The sequence below is a fragment of the Hippopotamus amphibius genome, chromosome 9, assembly GCF_030028045.1.
Source record: "Hippopotamus amphibius kiboko isolate mHipAmp2 chromosome 9, mHipAmp2.hap2, whole genome shotgun sequence".
Classification (NCBI taxonomy): Eukaryota; Metazoa; Chordata; class Mammalia; order Artiodactyla; family Hippopotamidae; genus Hippopotamus; species Hippopotamus amphibius.
Genome location: NC_080194.1, coordinates 91,120,742 through 91,135,493, shown reverse-complemented (window position 1 = coordinate 91,135,493; position 14,752 = coordinate 91,120,742). Strand labels below are relative to the sequence as shown.

At 50.3% G+C, this 14,752-nt stretch overlaps 2 protein-coding genes, 1 long non-coding RNA gene and 1 pseudogene across 6 annotated transcripts; 2 read left to right on the top strand and 2 right to left on the bottom strand.

Moving 5' to 3' along the window:
* Positions 1–174: 174 nt before the first annotated feature.
* On the bottom strand, positions 175–3,844 carry LOC130861585 (uncharacterized). Of its 2 annotated transcripts, none has more exons than XR_009055595.1 (3): positions 3,256–3,844; positions 1,859–3,143; positions 175–281 (listed from the first exon to the last, which is right to left on the bottom strand). It is a non-coding gene; the product is annotated as an uncharacterized LOC130861585 (long non-coding RNA). The 2 variants fall into 2 exon arrangements; XR_009055596.1 differs by having other exon boundaries at positions 3,404–3,844.
* Positions 184–3,883, top strand: TTC36 (tetratricopeptide repeat domain 36). The gene is made up of 3 exons (XM_057750615.1): positions 184–318; positions 1,249–1,437; positions 3,621–3,883. The coding sequence occupies exons 1-3, from the start codon at positions 201–203 to the stop codon at positions 3,881–3,883; spliced, it is 570 nt and encodes a 189-aa protein (XP_057606598.1). The 5' UTR covers positions 184–200.
* A 204-nt stretch (positions 3,884–4,087) lies between these two features.
* On the top strand, positions 4,088–8,714 carry TMEM25 (transmembrane protein 25). 3 transcript variants are annotated; one of them, XM_057750613.1, is made up of 8 exons: positions 4,088–4,838; positions 5,096–5,407; positions 5,864–6,154; positions 6,360–6,491; positions 6,793–6,823; positions 6,969–7,069; positions 7,212–7,298; positions 7,441–8,714. In XM_057750613.1, the coding sequence occupies exons 1-8, from the start codon at positions 4,229–4,231 to the stop codon at positions 7,512–7,514; spliced, it is 1,638 nt and encodes a 545-aa protein (XP_057606596.1). In that variant the 5' UTR covers positions 4,088–4,228; the 3' UTR covers positions 7,515–8,714. The 3 variants fall into 3 exon arrangements, 2 of the variants coding, with proteins under 2 accessions (XP_057606596.1, XP_057606597.1); XM_057750614.1 differs by lacking the exon at positions 6,360–6,491 and having other exon boundaries at positions 7,441–8,036; XR_009055594.1 differs by lacking the exons at positions 6,793–6,823; positions 7,441–8,714.
* Positions 8,715–12,036: 3,322 nt separating this feature from the next.
* LOC130861582 (melanoma-associated antigen B16-like) lies at positions 12,037–13,069 on the bottom strand (annotated as a pseudogene).
* Between the last annotated feature and the right edge of the window lie 1,683 nt (positions 13,070–14,752).

The window sequence follows — 14,752 nt, the reverse complement described above, 5'->3', positions numbered from 1 at the left end:
GCCAAGCCACGGTCACTATCCCCAGGCTAAAGGGGGCTGAGTTTGCACTCCAGCCAAGGCATGGATGACACTCCTCCTCATGGGGGCTGGTCCTTAAACAGACCTCCTCCCTCTGGTTCAACTGGCTGGAGGCTCAGCCCTCACCCTGTTTTCCTCCTTCTCTTTGTGAGTCACCTTTCTGCATTTTGGAGCTGAGCAACATGGGGACTCCAAATGATCAGGCAGTGTTGCAGGCCATCTTCAACCCCGACACCCCGTTCGGAGACACTGTTGGGTTGGACCTGGGAGAGGAAGCGGAGAAGGAAGAAGTAGATGAAGGTGAGTATCTGAGCTTGGAGTATAGCTCTCCACATGGCTGGTCTGCTGCCTCGCTGGGATGGCAGAGGAAAGTGGTCTTACAAGGCCCGTTGTGCCACGACCCTTGGATGATGACTGCTGATCCTCCGTGCGCTCACGGGGGCTTGGCAAGAGTCACTGTGCCCAGAGAAGAAAGCCAGGGTTTGTCCACCACCCACCTCTGAACGTACGTCCCTACTCAGTTCACCCCATGGTCCAGGCTTCACTGTGTTGGTGGGGTGGGGGGCTATGTGAAACTCACACCTTTGTCATAACAGACTATATCACCCTCCACGGCATGGAAGAAAAACAGGGCAGGGGGTGGCTCAGCTCAACAGCTCTAATCTAAGCAGGCCCTCACAAGCCAGGCCCTGAGCTACTTCTCCCACCAGCCCCTAAGGGGGACTGCTGTCCCCATCAGCAGTTTTTGATGCCCTTTGTTTCTAAAGGAGTGACACCTAAGCCTCAATGAAACTTCAGGTTGAAAAGCTGAAGGAAACACTGGAAATGGTTCTCATGACCCGGGTATGTCATGGCAGCCTTCCTCTTAGAAGCAGTGGAGTAGAACAAAATGGGGACAGACTAAGCCAGAAAGGCCTGGGTTCAAATCCAAGCTGTGCAACTTATGGGCAGTGTGACCCTAAGTCATTTAGCTACAGGCTAAGGAGCTGGGGTTTCATTCTCTTGACAATAAGGCCCCTTTCTCAGGCCCCAGTGGACCTCAGCAGGGCTAGCTCTCTGCCTTGGTAACTCAGCTCCCTGTGCCCCGACCACTGCACCTGACCCCTGCTGTGCCCTCACCCCAGCCCAGTCAGCCCCGGCTCATGTCCCAGGTTTCCAAAGCCCAAGGCGGCTCTCACGTCCTGCTCCCCACTGCACACCTGTCCCCTCCTGGCTCCCTCCCTGGCACAGACGGAGTTTTCCCTCAAGCACAGCTGGAGCAGTCCAAGGCCCTAGAGCTGCAGGGGGTGATCGCAGCAGAGGCTGGAGACCTCAGCACAGCCCTGGAGAGGTTCAGCCAAGCCATCAACCTGCTGCCTGAGAGGGCCTCGGCCTACAACAACCGAGCCCAGGCCCGGCGACTCCAGGGAGACGTGGCAGGTGAGGGAAGAGTCCCTGGAGCCTGTGCGGGGGGGGGGGGGCCACAGATCAGAGATGGTGTGGCTGTTGGCTTGGGCATGGGGCATGGGAAGTCACTAAGCCCCTCTGGAACCTACGTCTCTACCCGTAAGAGATATATGATGGGCTCTGCTAATCTCTTGAGGATATTGTGAGAGTCAGACTGCGTTCCACTTACTTATTTACAAACATTTAATGAGAGCCTCCTATTGTAGCAGTGGGCTAGGTGCTGAGAACTATACTGCTTATAGCAATTACCGTGTGCCAGGCACTAAGCACTTTACATGTGAGTTGTAGTCATTCATTTAATTCTCACAACAACCCTAAAAGGTACGTGCTATTGTTATCTCCATTTTACAGATGAAGAAACCGAAGCAGGGAAGTTAAGTAGCTTCCTACTCACGCAGCTGAGAAGTGGCAGAGCTGGGATTTGGTGCAGGTGGCAGGGCTCCAGCGCCTGTGCTGTTCATCCCCACATGACACTGCTTCTCAAGAAGCTCACAGCCTAGACAGTAGAACAGACAAATACAATAGCAGCATAACAAGCTGAGAGGGTTCAGATTGGGATCTGTTCCTGAGGGGTGAGTTTTGAAGGATGAGTAGGGTTTAGCTGGATGGAGGGCAAGGAGTGGGAGAAGGCACAGCCTGTGGAGGACCTGAAGTCATGGACAGGTATGGGGAATCTGGCTGGAAAAGGAAGTGCTGGAAGGATGGAGCCTCTCCAGAGCCTAGAGAGGTAAACAGGGGCCAGAGAGTGAACAACTGGGAACATCAGGCCGAGATCAGACTTTGTCTTCAAAACACCAGGAATCACTTAAGGGTTTCAACTAAAGGGTAAACCACAGAAGCCTAGTAGGGAACTACTAGACTATCAAGACTCGTGGTAGTGGAGGTGTTCCTGGGGCCAAGAATGCCAGGCTGGGGTGTTTGGACTCCATTCTGGGAATATCAGGGGACTCCGAGGGCCCCTTCCCCAGGCTTATCTGCCACCTGGCTTTGGCAAGCAAGGCCATAAAGGCCACTGGGGACAGCCTGCAGACCAAAGCCCCAGAGAGCATCAGAGGGGAGGCTGCCTGGAGGAGGCCTTCAGTTCCTCCTGACCAGCTCCTCTGAGGGAAACCAAGGAATGCTGTGATTAGAGAGCTTCTCAGCCGAGCAGTTTGGGTGGGGACCAGAGCCCCTGCTGGGTTCCGGGGACCAAAACACACAGAGAGAGGACAGGGAAGGTCAGCCTTGCTGTAGGATGCTGCTGGCGCTCCCCCAGTGCCCTGCCCTGACAGATGCTATAGCCTAGAGAACTTGAGTGAACTGAAGCAGAGTCCAGGAGAAATGCAGCTGGGTAGACCCTACAGTGGATACCAGATGGTGGCTCTGATGCCTAATAAGCCAAGTATTTATGAGGATGATAAAAACAAAAATGCTGCAGGTCAGCTCGGCTCCAACACCTCCTTCTAAGAAAACCAGATACAAAATAATGAAGACCATGGAAGTAAAGAAGGAGTAGAGGCAGTCAGTAGAGAACACAGGTGAAAGAAGCAGTTTTAAGGCACACAATGGAAAAGAGGAGAGAAATGTTTTTAAAAATTAGAGAGGGACTTCCCTGGCGGTCCAGGTGTTAAGAATCCGCGCTTCCACTGCAGGGCACGGGTTCAATTCCTGCTCGCGGAACTAAGATCCTGCATGATGCCCTGTGGTGCGGCAAAAAAAAAAAAAAAAGAAACAAAGAAATGGACTTTATTGTATAAGACAGTTGTCAGTTAATTCTAATGTTTTTGGACTCTGGGATTCAGAGTCAGTCACCTGGCACATGATAGATGGTTAATAACATTATGTGTTGAATAAATCGCCTGCTACGGGCCGGGCAATGGGGCCAGATTCATAACATAGTGACCATCCGTCCGTGTTTTGATGTATCAGATGGGAGAAAACAACACGGATAAGGCGAGACCTGGACTTTTAGTCCCAGCTCTGCCTCTTAACTGGCTGCGCAGCTCAGGCCGAGGCTTGCCAACTCTTCCAGTCTTCATCTGCGTAACGGGAATAACAATGCCGACTTCTAGGGTCAAGTGCAAGCGGGATGTAGACGGCCGAGGCCCAGAGCCTCCACTCGGGGCCGGATCGCGGGCGGCCGAGGCCCTGACCCCGCCCGTCCGTCCGTCCCGCAGGTGCCCTGGAGGACCTGGAGCGCGCGCTGGTGCTGAGCGGCGGCCGGGGCCGCGCCGCCCGCCAGGGCTTCGTGCAGCGCGGGCTCGTGGCGCGGCTGCAGGGCCGGGACGACGACGCCCGCGGGGACTTCGAGCGGGCGGCGCGGCTGGGCAGCCCGTTCGCGCGGCGCCAGCTGGTGCTGCTCAACCCGTACGCGGCGCTCTGCAACCGCATGCTGGCCGACGTGATGGGGCAGCTGCGCCGGCCCCGCGACGGGCGCTGAGCCGCCGGCGGGCGGGCGTGGGGATGGGGGGCGCCCGCCACCAATAAACCTGCCGGCTCTCCCAGCCCCCGCCTGTGTCTGCGTCCTCCGCCGTCCCCGCAAGGAAGGCTCCTCGGGTGTCCCCTGCGCGCGAGGTCGTCAGCGAGGCCCGGGTGCCTGAGTCGCCGCCCTGGGGGAGGGGTCCTTCGGGCCGAGGTCGGGCATCGATTGGCCTTGCCTGGCGCAGCCCGGGCCCCTGCGGCGGACTGCGGTGCTCATCAGACCTGAGCAGTCGCTCCGGCTGCGCACAGGGAGTGAGCCAGGTGAGCCGCCCTGGAAGGCGGGGCGGGGCGGGGCGGGGCGGGGATGCTTCGCGACCCCTGCCTCCCGGATCCTCGGTTCTTCGGCCCGATTGCGGAGGATGGGGCAAGGGGCGTAGATGGGTGCGGGAAGCGGGCAGGAGAGAGCCGGGGTCGGGAGAAGGACGGTCCCTTTGGGGGAGGGGCACGTGTACCTGAGTGTCTGCGTGGGGGGGGGGGGGGGTGCGCGCGCGCGCGCGCGCGCGTGTGTGTGTGTGTGTGTGTGTGTCTGGGCCTGGTGCGGGCTCCGCGGTTGCTGGTTGTTTCTGTGTACCTGCGAGCGTTTGCCTGTTTGTCCCGCTCAGTTCTGTGCCCGCAAGGTATACAGGTTCGTGCTGGCTGGGTTTGGACCTTTGGGCTTGACCATTTGCGTCCTTGCCTTTACCGCTGTGGGTCATTCTACATTTGTGTTTCCGTGCATGTTTTATTTTTGTTTCTGGAGAGTAAATTCCTGAAGGAGTTACTAAGCTTGTCTGCTGTCACCTGGCTACTACCATCGAGGCCAGTCCCCCTGTCTCAGCAGCCTGGGGCCCAGACCTGGGCCACCATGGCGCTGCCTCCAGGGCCAGCTGCCCTCCTGCACACACTTCTGCTCCTGCCTGCCCTTCTGAGCTCAGGTACAGCCCTGTTCATCCTTTGGCCATGCATTGGTGGGGTCAAGTCCCCCTCTCTCCCCTTCTTTCCTATGTCTTTGGTTTCGGCTCCCACTCCAGGCACTAGAGCTGGGTTCCCCTCACCCACCTACCCAAGGTCCAGACAGAGAACCCAGGTGCTCTGTCTCTTGACCTGCTGCCCCTCTGTAACTGGACCTCATCCCGGTCACAGAACAGTACTAACCCTCCACCAGCGCTCTCCAGAACCCCCTGTGTTTCAGGTTGGGGGGAGTTGGCGCCACAAATTGATGGTCAGACCTGGGCAGAGCGGGCACTTCGAGAGAATGAACGCCACGCTTTCACCTGCCGGGTGGCAGGGGGGCCTGGCACTCCCCGTTTGGCCTGGTACCTGGATGGACAGCTGCAGGAGGCCAGCACCTCAAGACTGCTGAGCGTGGGCGGGGAGGCCTTCTCTGGAGGCACCAGCACTTTCACTGTCACTGCCCAGCGGGCCCAGCATGAGCTCAACTGCTCCCTGCAGGACCCAGGCAGTGGCCAGTCAGCCAACGCCTCCGTCATCCTCAATGTGCAATGTGAGTGCCCCTCAGGTGGACACAGAGAGAAGTTCTCTGTCCAGGGACTCCCAGCAGCCACCAGGCAGGTGGTTCAATAGGACATTTAACAAACACTTAAGCACTTTGCAAACATTAACTCACTTTATCCTCACAATAATTCTATGAGGTAATTAATATTGTTTGCATTTTACAAATGAAAAAACTGAGGCACAGAGAGGTTAAGCAGTCTGCCCAGGGTCACACAGCTGGTAAGTACGAGAGCCAGGTTTCAAATTTGGACATTTTGGTTCTAGTGTTTACTCTTAATCTTCGTTTATACAAAATGCTGCCTCTCTGGCAGACCCAGCTGTCCTGTTTCCCAGTGCCCCCTAAGGAGAGGTCCAGGCCCCTGGTTCCCTTCTGGGTTTGGGAAGAAGGGGCAAGGCGTGGAAAGGGCTGTAGCGGGAACATACTGTCTCTGATTTGCACCACCAGTTAAGCCGGAGATTGCCCAGGTTGGTGCCAAGTACCAGGAAGCTCAGGGCCCAGGCCTGCTGGTCATGCTTTTTGCCCTGGTGCGTGCCAACCCACCTGCTAATGTGACCTGGATCGACCAGGATGGGCCAGTGACTGTCAATGCCTCTGACTTCCTGGTGTTGGATGCCCAGAACTACCCGTGGCTCACCAACCACACCGTGCAGCTGCAGCTCCGCAGCCTGCCACAGAACCTCTCGGTGGTGGCCACCAACGACGTGGGTATCACCAGCGCCTCGCTTCCGGCCCCAGGTGAGCGCTGCCAGCCACGGGCCCAGCAAAGCCTCGGGTGGGTGCAGGAACATGGTACAGAAGAGGGAAGACTTGTTGCCCTTTGGGTGAGTCTCATGAAAGCTGTCCCCAGCCACCTGGGGCAAGGAGGACAGAGTAGTGACCTGTGGCATCTCAGAGTTGGGGGCCCTGCCCACTTGGAACCTAACCAGAGGACAATCTGCAGGGCTCCTGGCCACCCGGGTGGAAGTGCCACTGCTGGGCATCGTTGTGGCTGGAGGGCTTGCCCTGGGCACCCTGGTGGGGTTCAGCACCTTGGTGGCCTGCCTGGTCTGCAGAAAAGAGAAGAAGACCAAAGGTAGGGCCAAAACAGGGCGGGTGGCTGGGGCAGGGGAGACGAGGTCAAGGGGTGGGCGGCAAGGGCACGGGCAGCGAGTGGAGCTGGGCAGAAAGTCTCTGACAAGTGGTAGGAGAGGTCTTCCTGGGTATGGCCATGGTTTAGACCACATGCATCCCAGGTAGCAGGCCCAGGCACTAGGAAACCCCGTCTGCGCATCTGAGAGACCCCTTGCCTGAGGGTCCTGGGCCTGAGAGGGCAGGGGGCAGAGCCCAGTGCAGATGGGCATACTGAGACAGTGCCATGGTTTCTTTCTCCTCAGGCCCCTCCCGGCGCCCATCCCTGATCTCTAGGTAACTCTCCCTGTGCCTGGGTGGATGGGCCAAATGGAGAGGCAGCACGGGGACAGGCGGGAACCTGGGCTTTCTGGTAGTTCTGGAACAGGCCCCAAGCAGGAATCTGTGCCAGGGCCCATCCAAGCCTTTGTTCACAATGTAGTGACTCCAACAACCTGAAACTCAACAATGTGCGCCTGCCACGGGAGAACATGTCCCTCCCGTCCAACCTGCAGCTCAACGACCTTACTCCAGACTCCAGAGGTACATCCAGGACCCTCTGTTTGCCCCAGCTTTATCATCAGAGGTGCTTCTGAGAAAAAGAGAGATCCTGGGCCTTAGGAGGGGCGAGGCCCCATCAAGCACATGCCTTGTCCCGGACACCACCCCCTTTGTCACCCCACAGGGAAACCAGTGGACCAGCAGATGGCTCAGAACAACAGCCGGCCAGAGCTTCTGGACCCGGAGCCCGGTGGCCTCCTCACCAGCCGAGGTATGGGAAAGAGGCCTGCTGCCCTGCTCCCTGGCCCTTTCACTTGTGCCTAAGGCCTCTGAGTCCCCAAGGGGCAGAGAGCCGTCTCCCAACTTCCAAGGAATGAGGGTGACTGAGTCTCCTGGGATCTCTGACCCCACAGGTTTCATCCGTCTCCCAATGCTGGGCTACATTTATCGGGTGTCCAGTGTGAGCAGTGATGAGATCTGGCTCTAAGCTGAGGCTAAGGCAGAGGGTGCCTTCTTGGCCCCTGGGCACCCTCCCGGTCCTCCTCCAAGACATGCTCTGCCTGGCCATGTTGCCAACGGGTAGAGGCCATGCCACTGCCACTTTTGCTTGTCCTCTGGGGCACAGGTGTCCTTGGCAAGGCTGCCAGCTGAACCTAAGCCCTTGTTCCAACTCTGGTTGAGCGCCTGCATGATTACCTGTGCCCAAGTCTGTCCAGGTGTGCCTGGAGGTCATGCAGCATCTAAGCGTGGCCTGACCCTCTCGACTTGGGCCAGCTCTGTGCCCCTGCTGGTGCTCCTCAGCGCCTTGTACAGCGGGCATGGGGCATGCCTGGTTGGGAGGGCCCTGCACGTCCCAGAGCTCCTTCCCATGCTATGCTGCTTTGTTCCTTCAGGGAGAATAGAGGACCCTGCTAGCTGTAGAGAACCAACCTGCCCTTTGCACAGGAATCCACCCCTGGCCCAGGGGTGCTGGTCAAGCACAAACCAGTCCCCTTTGCTGCATACTTCTCTGCCCCCTCTGCCCTGCCCCCTCTTGGGCATCATGGGTTATACCTTGGACCTTCTCCACTTCTTCACTTGGCACTAGACTTCCCCAACTGGCCTGGGCCCTGGTGGTGCCAGCGCCTGGTATTAGCACAAGTCAGGAGAAGAGTGGGAGGTGAGAAGTCTGGTGCGTCTAGGACTGCATGTAGCTATGCCTTGTTTTCTTACAGTGTTAGCACTTTAAGCACATCTTCTGGGGAGTGGGTGAGGAAGGGCCCCAGGGCCCTGCCTGTGGCTTCCCCAAGTCTGGCCTTTATGATTCACTGTGAGTGCCCTGAGCTCTCGGGGTTGATGGGTTCCTTCTCAAAGTATCTCCCCCTCCATGGGACCCCAGCCCTGACTGCCCCATCCGCAGGAAGCTGTTCTTCCTGTCCCATCCTCTGTTCTTTAGGAGGTGGTCATAGTGGCACGTAATTTGACAGTGCTGGGAACCTTAGGGGGACATGGAAAAAGGAGGGTGATCCCATATCCCCAAACTACCTAAGAACACTTTTGAAAAGCAACATGGAAAAGATTGCAATTTAATAGAGTGCAAAGTATATTTTTCCCTTCTTGCTATCTTGTTTTGTAATTTTTCTCATGTTACTGCCAAGGACAGGGCTGAGCACATAGTAGATTCAATAAACTTGACTGAGTGAATGTTGCGTATCTGTTTCATTCCTTCACATGTTCTTTTTTTTTAATTGAAGTATAGTTGATTTACAATGTTGTATTAATTTCAGGTGTACAGCAACGTGATTCTCACACACACACACACATATTCTTTTTCAGATTCTTTCCCATTATAGGTTATTACAAGATATTGAATATAGTTTCCTGTGCTATGCAGTAGGCCTTGTTGTTTATTTTATATATACCAGTGTGTATCTGTTAATCCCAAACTCCTAATTTATCCCTCCCCCCCTTTCCCCTTTGGTAACCGTTCAGTTTATTTTCTATATGAGTCTGTTTCTGTTTTGTAAATAAATTCATTTGTATTGTATTTTTTAGATTCCACATATAAGTGATATCATATGATATTTGTCTCTGTCTGACTTACTTCACTTAATATGATAATCTCTAGGTCCATCCATGTTGTTGCAAATGGCAATGTTTCATTCTTTTTTATGGCTAATACTCCATTGTGTGTGTGTGTGTGTGTGTGTGTGTGTGTGTGTGTCACATCTTCTTTATCCATTCATCTGTTGATGGACACTTAGGTTGCTTCCGAGTCTTGGCTATTGTAAATAGTGCTGCTATAAACTTTGGGGGCAAGTATCTTTTCAAATTAGAGTTTTTGTCTTTTCCGGATATGTGCCTAGGAACGGGATTGCTAGATCATGTGGAACTCTATTTTTAGTTTTTTGAGGAACCTCCATAGTAGCTGCACCAATTTACATTCCTACCAACAGTCTAGGAGGGTTCCCTTTTCCCCATACCCCTCCAGCATGCTCAAGTGTTTAAGGGAGAAGTGCACTGATGTCTGCAACTTACTTGAAATGTATCAAAAAATAAGATAGACTGATAAATGGATAGAAAGGTATAGATATGTGATAAAGCAAATTTAGCAAAATGTTAATTGTAGGATTTAGGTGGGGAGTATTTAGGATTCACTGTACAGTTCTTCCAAAATTATTTGACAGTTTTCATAGTAAAATATCTGGGGGTGGGGGGGAGAACCCCTGATCTAGTTGCTTCTCTATTTCTGAAATCTTTTTGCTCTTTCTAAGGACCATGGAATTTTCAAGCATTACTAATACCCCTAACATGACAGTTCTCTCTTTCCTGGGAAAGAAGACCAATTTTTATTGTTCTTCAGTCACCTAATCTTTCATCTTTACTCTCCAAAAATAGGCAGGTCACAAGTTACCTGGAGCTAGAATGTACAGCAGTCCAGCATGTGGGTAGGCACAGTGCAGATTGCTTTTTCCTACATGGACTATGTTTTACTGAATTCCTCCAGACACAACAGACTGTGTAATAAAGACTTGTAAAAATTAATGTGCAACTTTGTGCAGTTTTGGTACGAATGTACATGGTGCGGCCGCTATGGAAGCTAGTACGGCAGTTCCTCACGAAGTTAAACATATAATTACCTTGTGGTCCAGCAATTCCACTTCTAAGTTTATTCCCAAAAGAATTGAAAGCAAGGACTCAAAACAGTTATTTGTACACCAGTATTAATAGCAGCATTATTTGCAACACCCAAAAGGTGGAAACAATGCAAATGTCCATTAACAGATGAATGCATAAAGAAAATGTGGTATATATGCACGATGGGATATTTATTCAGTGCTTTAAAAAGGCCATTCTGATACATGATGCAACGTGGATGAACCTTGAAAACATTACGCTATGGGAAGTAAACCAGATACAAAAGGACAAACTGTGTATGATTCAACTTATGTGGTACCTAGACTAGGCAAAATCAGAGACAGAAAATAGAAGTTACTGGGGACTGGGACTTCCTAGGTGGCGCAGTTGTTACAAATCCGCCTGACAGTGCAGGGGACACGGGTTCAGTCCCTGCTCCAGGAAGATCTCACATGCCACGGAGCAGCTAAGCCTGTGAGCCACAACCATTGAGCCCATGTGCTGCAATTACTGAAGCCCGCGCACCTAGAGCCTGTGTTCCGCAACAAGAGAGGCCACCACAATGAGGAGCCCACGCACCACAACGAAGAGGAGCCCACACACGACAACGAAGAGTAGCCCCTGCTCACCGCAACTAGAGAAAGCCTGTGTGCAGCAACAAAACCCAACATAGCCAATAAATAAATAAATAAATGTATTGAAAAAAAGAAAAAAAGAAGTTGTTACTGGGGACTGAAGGAGGGAGAGGAAGGAATTATTGTTTAATGGGTCCAGAGTTTCAAATGGGGATGATGAAAAAGTTCTGAAGCTGGATAGTGGTGATGGTTGCCCAACAATGTGAATGTACTTAATGCCACTGAATTGTACCCTTAAAAATAGTTAAAATAGTATATTTCATGTTGTGTATTTTTACTTTGATTTAAAGTTTTTTGAATACTGATTGAATCTCCTTACTATTTATAGGTCTTACAAATTTTCTACTTCTTCAGTCTTGGTAGGTTTTGTGTTCCTAGGAATTTGTCCATTTCATCTCGGTTATCCAGTTTGTTGGCATGCAACTGTTCATAGTACTCTCTGCTTCTTTTCACTTCTGTAGAATTGGTAGTAATGTTCCCACTTCCATTTCTGACTGTAGTTATTTGAGTCTTCTTTTTCTTAGACAATTGGTTAAAGGTTTTTCAATTTTGTTTATCTTTTTGAATAACCAACTATTGGTTTTGTTGATTTTCTCTGTTGTTTTTCCATTCTCTATTTCATTTATCTCTGGTCTAATCTTTATTATTTCCTTCCTTTTGCTAGCTTTGAGTTTAGTTTGTTCTTTTTCTAGTTCCTCGGGTTGTAAAGTCAGATTGTTTATTTGATATTTCTTCTTTTTTTTTAATTTTTTAATATTTATTTCTTATACATTCTTTAAAGAGCTTAAGCAAATGCACGTATATATCATCTGATTTTACAGAACAAGAACTAAAACGAATATGAAAGGCAAAATTTGAATATCTTTTAGAGTTTCTTCTCTTTTTTTCTATTGATCCCAGCTATCTTAAAGCTGACCTTTCACATGTGCAAGGAAATGCCTACAGCAATGCCATCTTTTTATTCCAGGTGACAAAATAAGATGGATAGTTTCACAAAAAAATTAAGCTCTTACTTTAAACCCCATTATAGTAGTATATGTATGACCAGTATCATTCGTAAACCTTGATATTGTGAAACTAGTTAACAATATATGAGTAACACACACATCAAAAAAGAGAATAAATTTTCAAGTTATGCATACAAAACAGGAACACACAGGCAAACATATTTTCTTCCTTTCTGCCCCGCCTCAGAGCTAAATTCTACCAACACTAACTGCCTCTTCCATCAATGCATGAAGAAACTATCCCTGACTCCCCTAGGTGCAGGAGAAGCTGCTAGCCTTGGCACTAGAGCTTGCAGTGGCCACGGAAGGAGACAGCCCTGCCTGAAATTCTGCCTTTGGCTTTCTCTTCTTCATCTTGCAGAACATCCGCATACTGAGATGGGAAAGAACGTGGGTCAGTCCCACGGACCTTGGCCAGAAACTTCAGGACCTTCATCTTGGTGGTTTCAGCGTGGGCTCTGGGGCCCCACAGGAACTCAAACTGCACAGGATCAGTGTTGGCCACCTGCCGGTACTCCAGGTATTTTTCTTTCACAAAATCTTTGGTGACGAGCTTCCTGGGCTCCCCAAAGATGAAGTGCTTCATCCCAGGATATATCCCGATCACATTCAGAACTTCCCAGACTTCATCTTTGGTGGCACGGTTGTCCCTCATGAAGATCACACCCAGGATAAGTATCAGGATGACGGTCTTGGGCACGCCCACTTCACCGTGCAGCATCCCATCATAGGTGAGGCCCAATATGATGAAGAGGCTATAGCGGTGATTAGTGCGATCCACTTCCACCAGATTAAGGCCAAAGATCATCTCACGCACTCAGAGGCTCTCCTGAGGATCTCAGAGAAGCAGACTTCGCACTCTTTGATGACAATCTTCAACATCTCTGCCTTTTTTATCGGCTCTTTCATTTGATACTTGAACAGCAAGAAATTCACCAACATAGCCACTTCCTTCTCTAGAGCATCTACGGGCACATTCTTGGGATTTGGCACAGCTTGTGAGATGCTTTTTTTTTTTGGCTATTGGATCCCTCATCCGATTTAGTGCGTGAGGTGGCTTTGATAGCAATGGAAGAAGAGCAGACATTCTCAGGATCCTGAGGAGTACTGGGGATACCAGCACCAGGAGCCTCCTTCGAACTGCTAGGCATTAGAGAATGAGAAGAGAGATGGGTCTCCTCCGGAGCCCTGGAGACCTGTTCAACCTCCAGACCCTGGGACTTACTGAGGGTCTGATGGCATTTATCACATGAGTGTTGTGGACGCTTCTGACGCTGAGGCATGATGACTCTTGTGGGTGGCAGTAGATGGACAGGAGGGTGGGCAATGAGATTCACCACCTGACTCCGGGCGACTGATTCCAGGTGGCACCTGGGGCTCCTCCCCGATATTTCTTCTTTTTTAATGTAAGCATGTATAGCTGTAAATTGCCTCTGAGCACTGCTTTTGCTGTATCCCATAAGTTTTAGAATGTTGTTTTTGTTTTCATTTGTCTCTAAGTATTTTCTAATTTTCCTTGTGAGTTCTTCTTTGCCCCGTTGGTTAAGAGAGTATCATTTAATTTCTACAAAATTTTTCAGTTTTCCTTATGTTACTGATTTCTAAATTCACTTCATTGTGGTCTGAAAAATTACTTTGTATGTTACCTACCTTTTTAAATCTGTTGAGACTTAATTCGTGTCCTAAAGTATGTTCTATTCTGGAGAATGTCCTATGTGCACTTGAGAAGAATGTGTATCCTCTGCTGTTGGGTAGAATTCTGTTTATGTCTGTTAGATCTAGTTCATTTATTGTGCTGTTCAAGCCCTCTGTGTCTTTACTTATCTTCAGTCTGGGTGTTCTATCTATTCTTGAGAGTGTCTATTATTGTAAAACTATTTCTCCCTTCAATCATCAACTTTCACCTCCTGTATTCTGAGAGTCTGTTATTAGGTATGTAAATGTTTATAATTGTTATATCTTTTTGCTGTATTGTATGTTCCTTTTGTAAGTCTCTTTTTTTTTTTCCTTTTTTTTTTAAGAGCATAGTCTCAGTAGTTGTGGCGCACAGGCTTAGTTGCTCCGCAGCATGTGGGATCCTCCTGGAGCAGGGATCGAACCTGTGTTCTTTCCATTGGCAGGCAGATTCTCAACCACTGCACCACCTAGGAAGCCTTTTTTCTTTTTCTTTTTTTTTTTTTAAGTCTCCTACTTTTATATCATGGATGTGGAATCTTCTCATCTCTGACAGTGGTTCTCAAATTTGTCTGCATACTGAAATAATCTGAGGAGCTTAAAAAAATATAGATTCTTGTATCCTACCTCCAGAGATTGTGATTTTATCAGTCTGGTGTTGTTTGGGAGAGGAAACTTATCTTTAAAAGATCTCCAGGGCTTCCAAGTTGGCGCAGCGGTTGAGAATCTGCCTGCCAATGCAGGGGACACGGGTTCGATCCCTGCTCCAGGAAGATCCCACATGCTGTGGAGCAACTAAGCCCGTGCGCCACAACTACAGAGCCCATGTGCTGCAACTACTGAAGCCCATGCGCCTAGAGCCCATGCTCTGCAACAAGAGAAGCCATGGCAATGAGGAGCCCGCGCACCACATCGAAGAGCAGCCCCCACAACTAAACAAGAAGGCCCACGCACAGCAAAAAAGACCCAACACAGCCAATAAAAAAAAAAAAGAGATCTCCAGTTGGGGAATTCCCTGGCGGTCCAGTGGTTAGGACTGTGTGCTTTCACTGCCGTGGGCCCAGGTTCAATCCCTGGTGGGGGAACTAAGATCCTGCAAGCCATGTGAGGTGGCAAAAAAAAAAAAATCTGCAGTTAATTCTAACATGCAACCAAATTTGAGAACTACTGCTCTATGAATATTATAGTTAAAAAATTTTTTTTCATATCTTGCCTGCTTTCTCTGATTTTGTTTTGTTTTAGTCTTTTTCTGACTTTCGTCAAATGCCTGGTGACTGTACAACCATATTTAA

Bases quoted from the DNA above. Each gene is read 5' to 3' on its own strand.
- TMEM25 (XM_057750613.1), top strand. From the start codon at position 4,229: ATGCTTCGCGACCCCTGCCTCCCGGATCCTCGGTTCTTCGGCCCGATT. The intron at 4,839-5,095 runs GTACAGCCCTGT...CCTGTGTTTCAG, and splicing joins GCCTGCCCTTCTGAGCTCAG to GTTGGGGGGAGTTGGCGCCA. The intron at 7,070-7,211 runs GTACATCCAGGA...GTCACCCCACAG, and splicing joins CCTTACTCCAGACTCCAGAG to GGAAACCAGTGGACCAGCAG.
- TTC36 (XM_057750615.1), top strand. From the start codon at position 201: ATGGGGACTCCAAATGATCAGGCAGTGTTGCAGGCCATCTTCAACCCC. The intron at 319-1,248 runs GTGAGTATCTGA...TCCCTGGCACAG, and splicing joins GAAGGAAGAAGTAGATGAAG to ACGGAGTTTTCCCTCAAGCA. The intron at 1,438-3,620 runs GTGAGGGAAGAG...TCCGTCCCGCAG, and splicing joins ACTCCAGGGAGACGTGGCAG to GTGCCCTGGAGGACCTGGAG.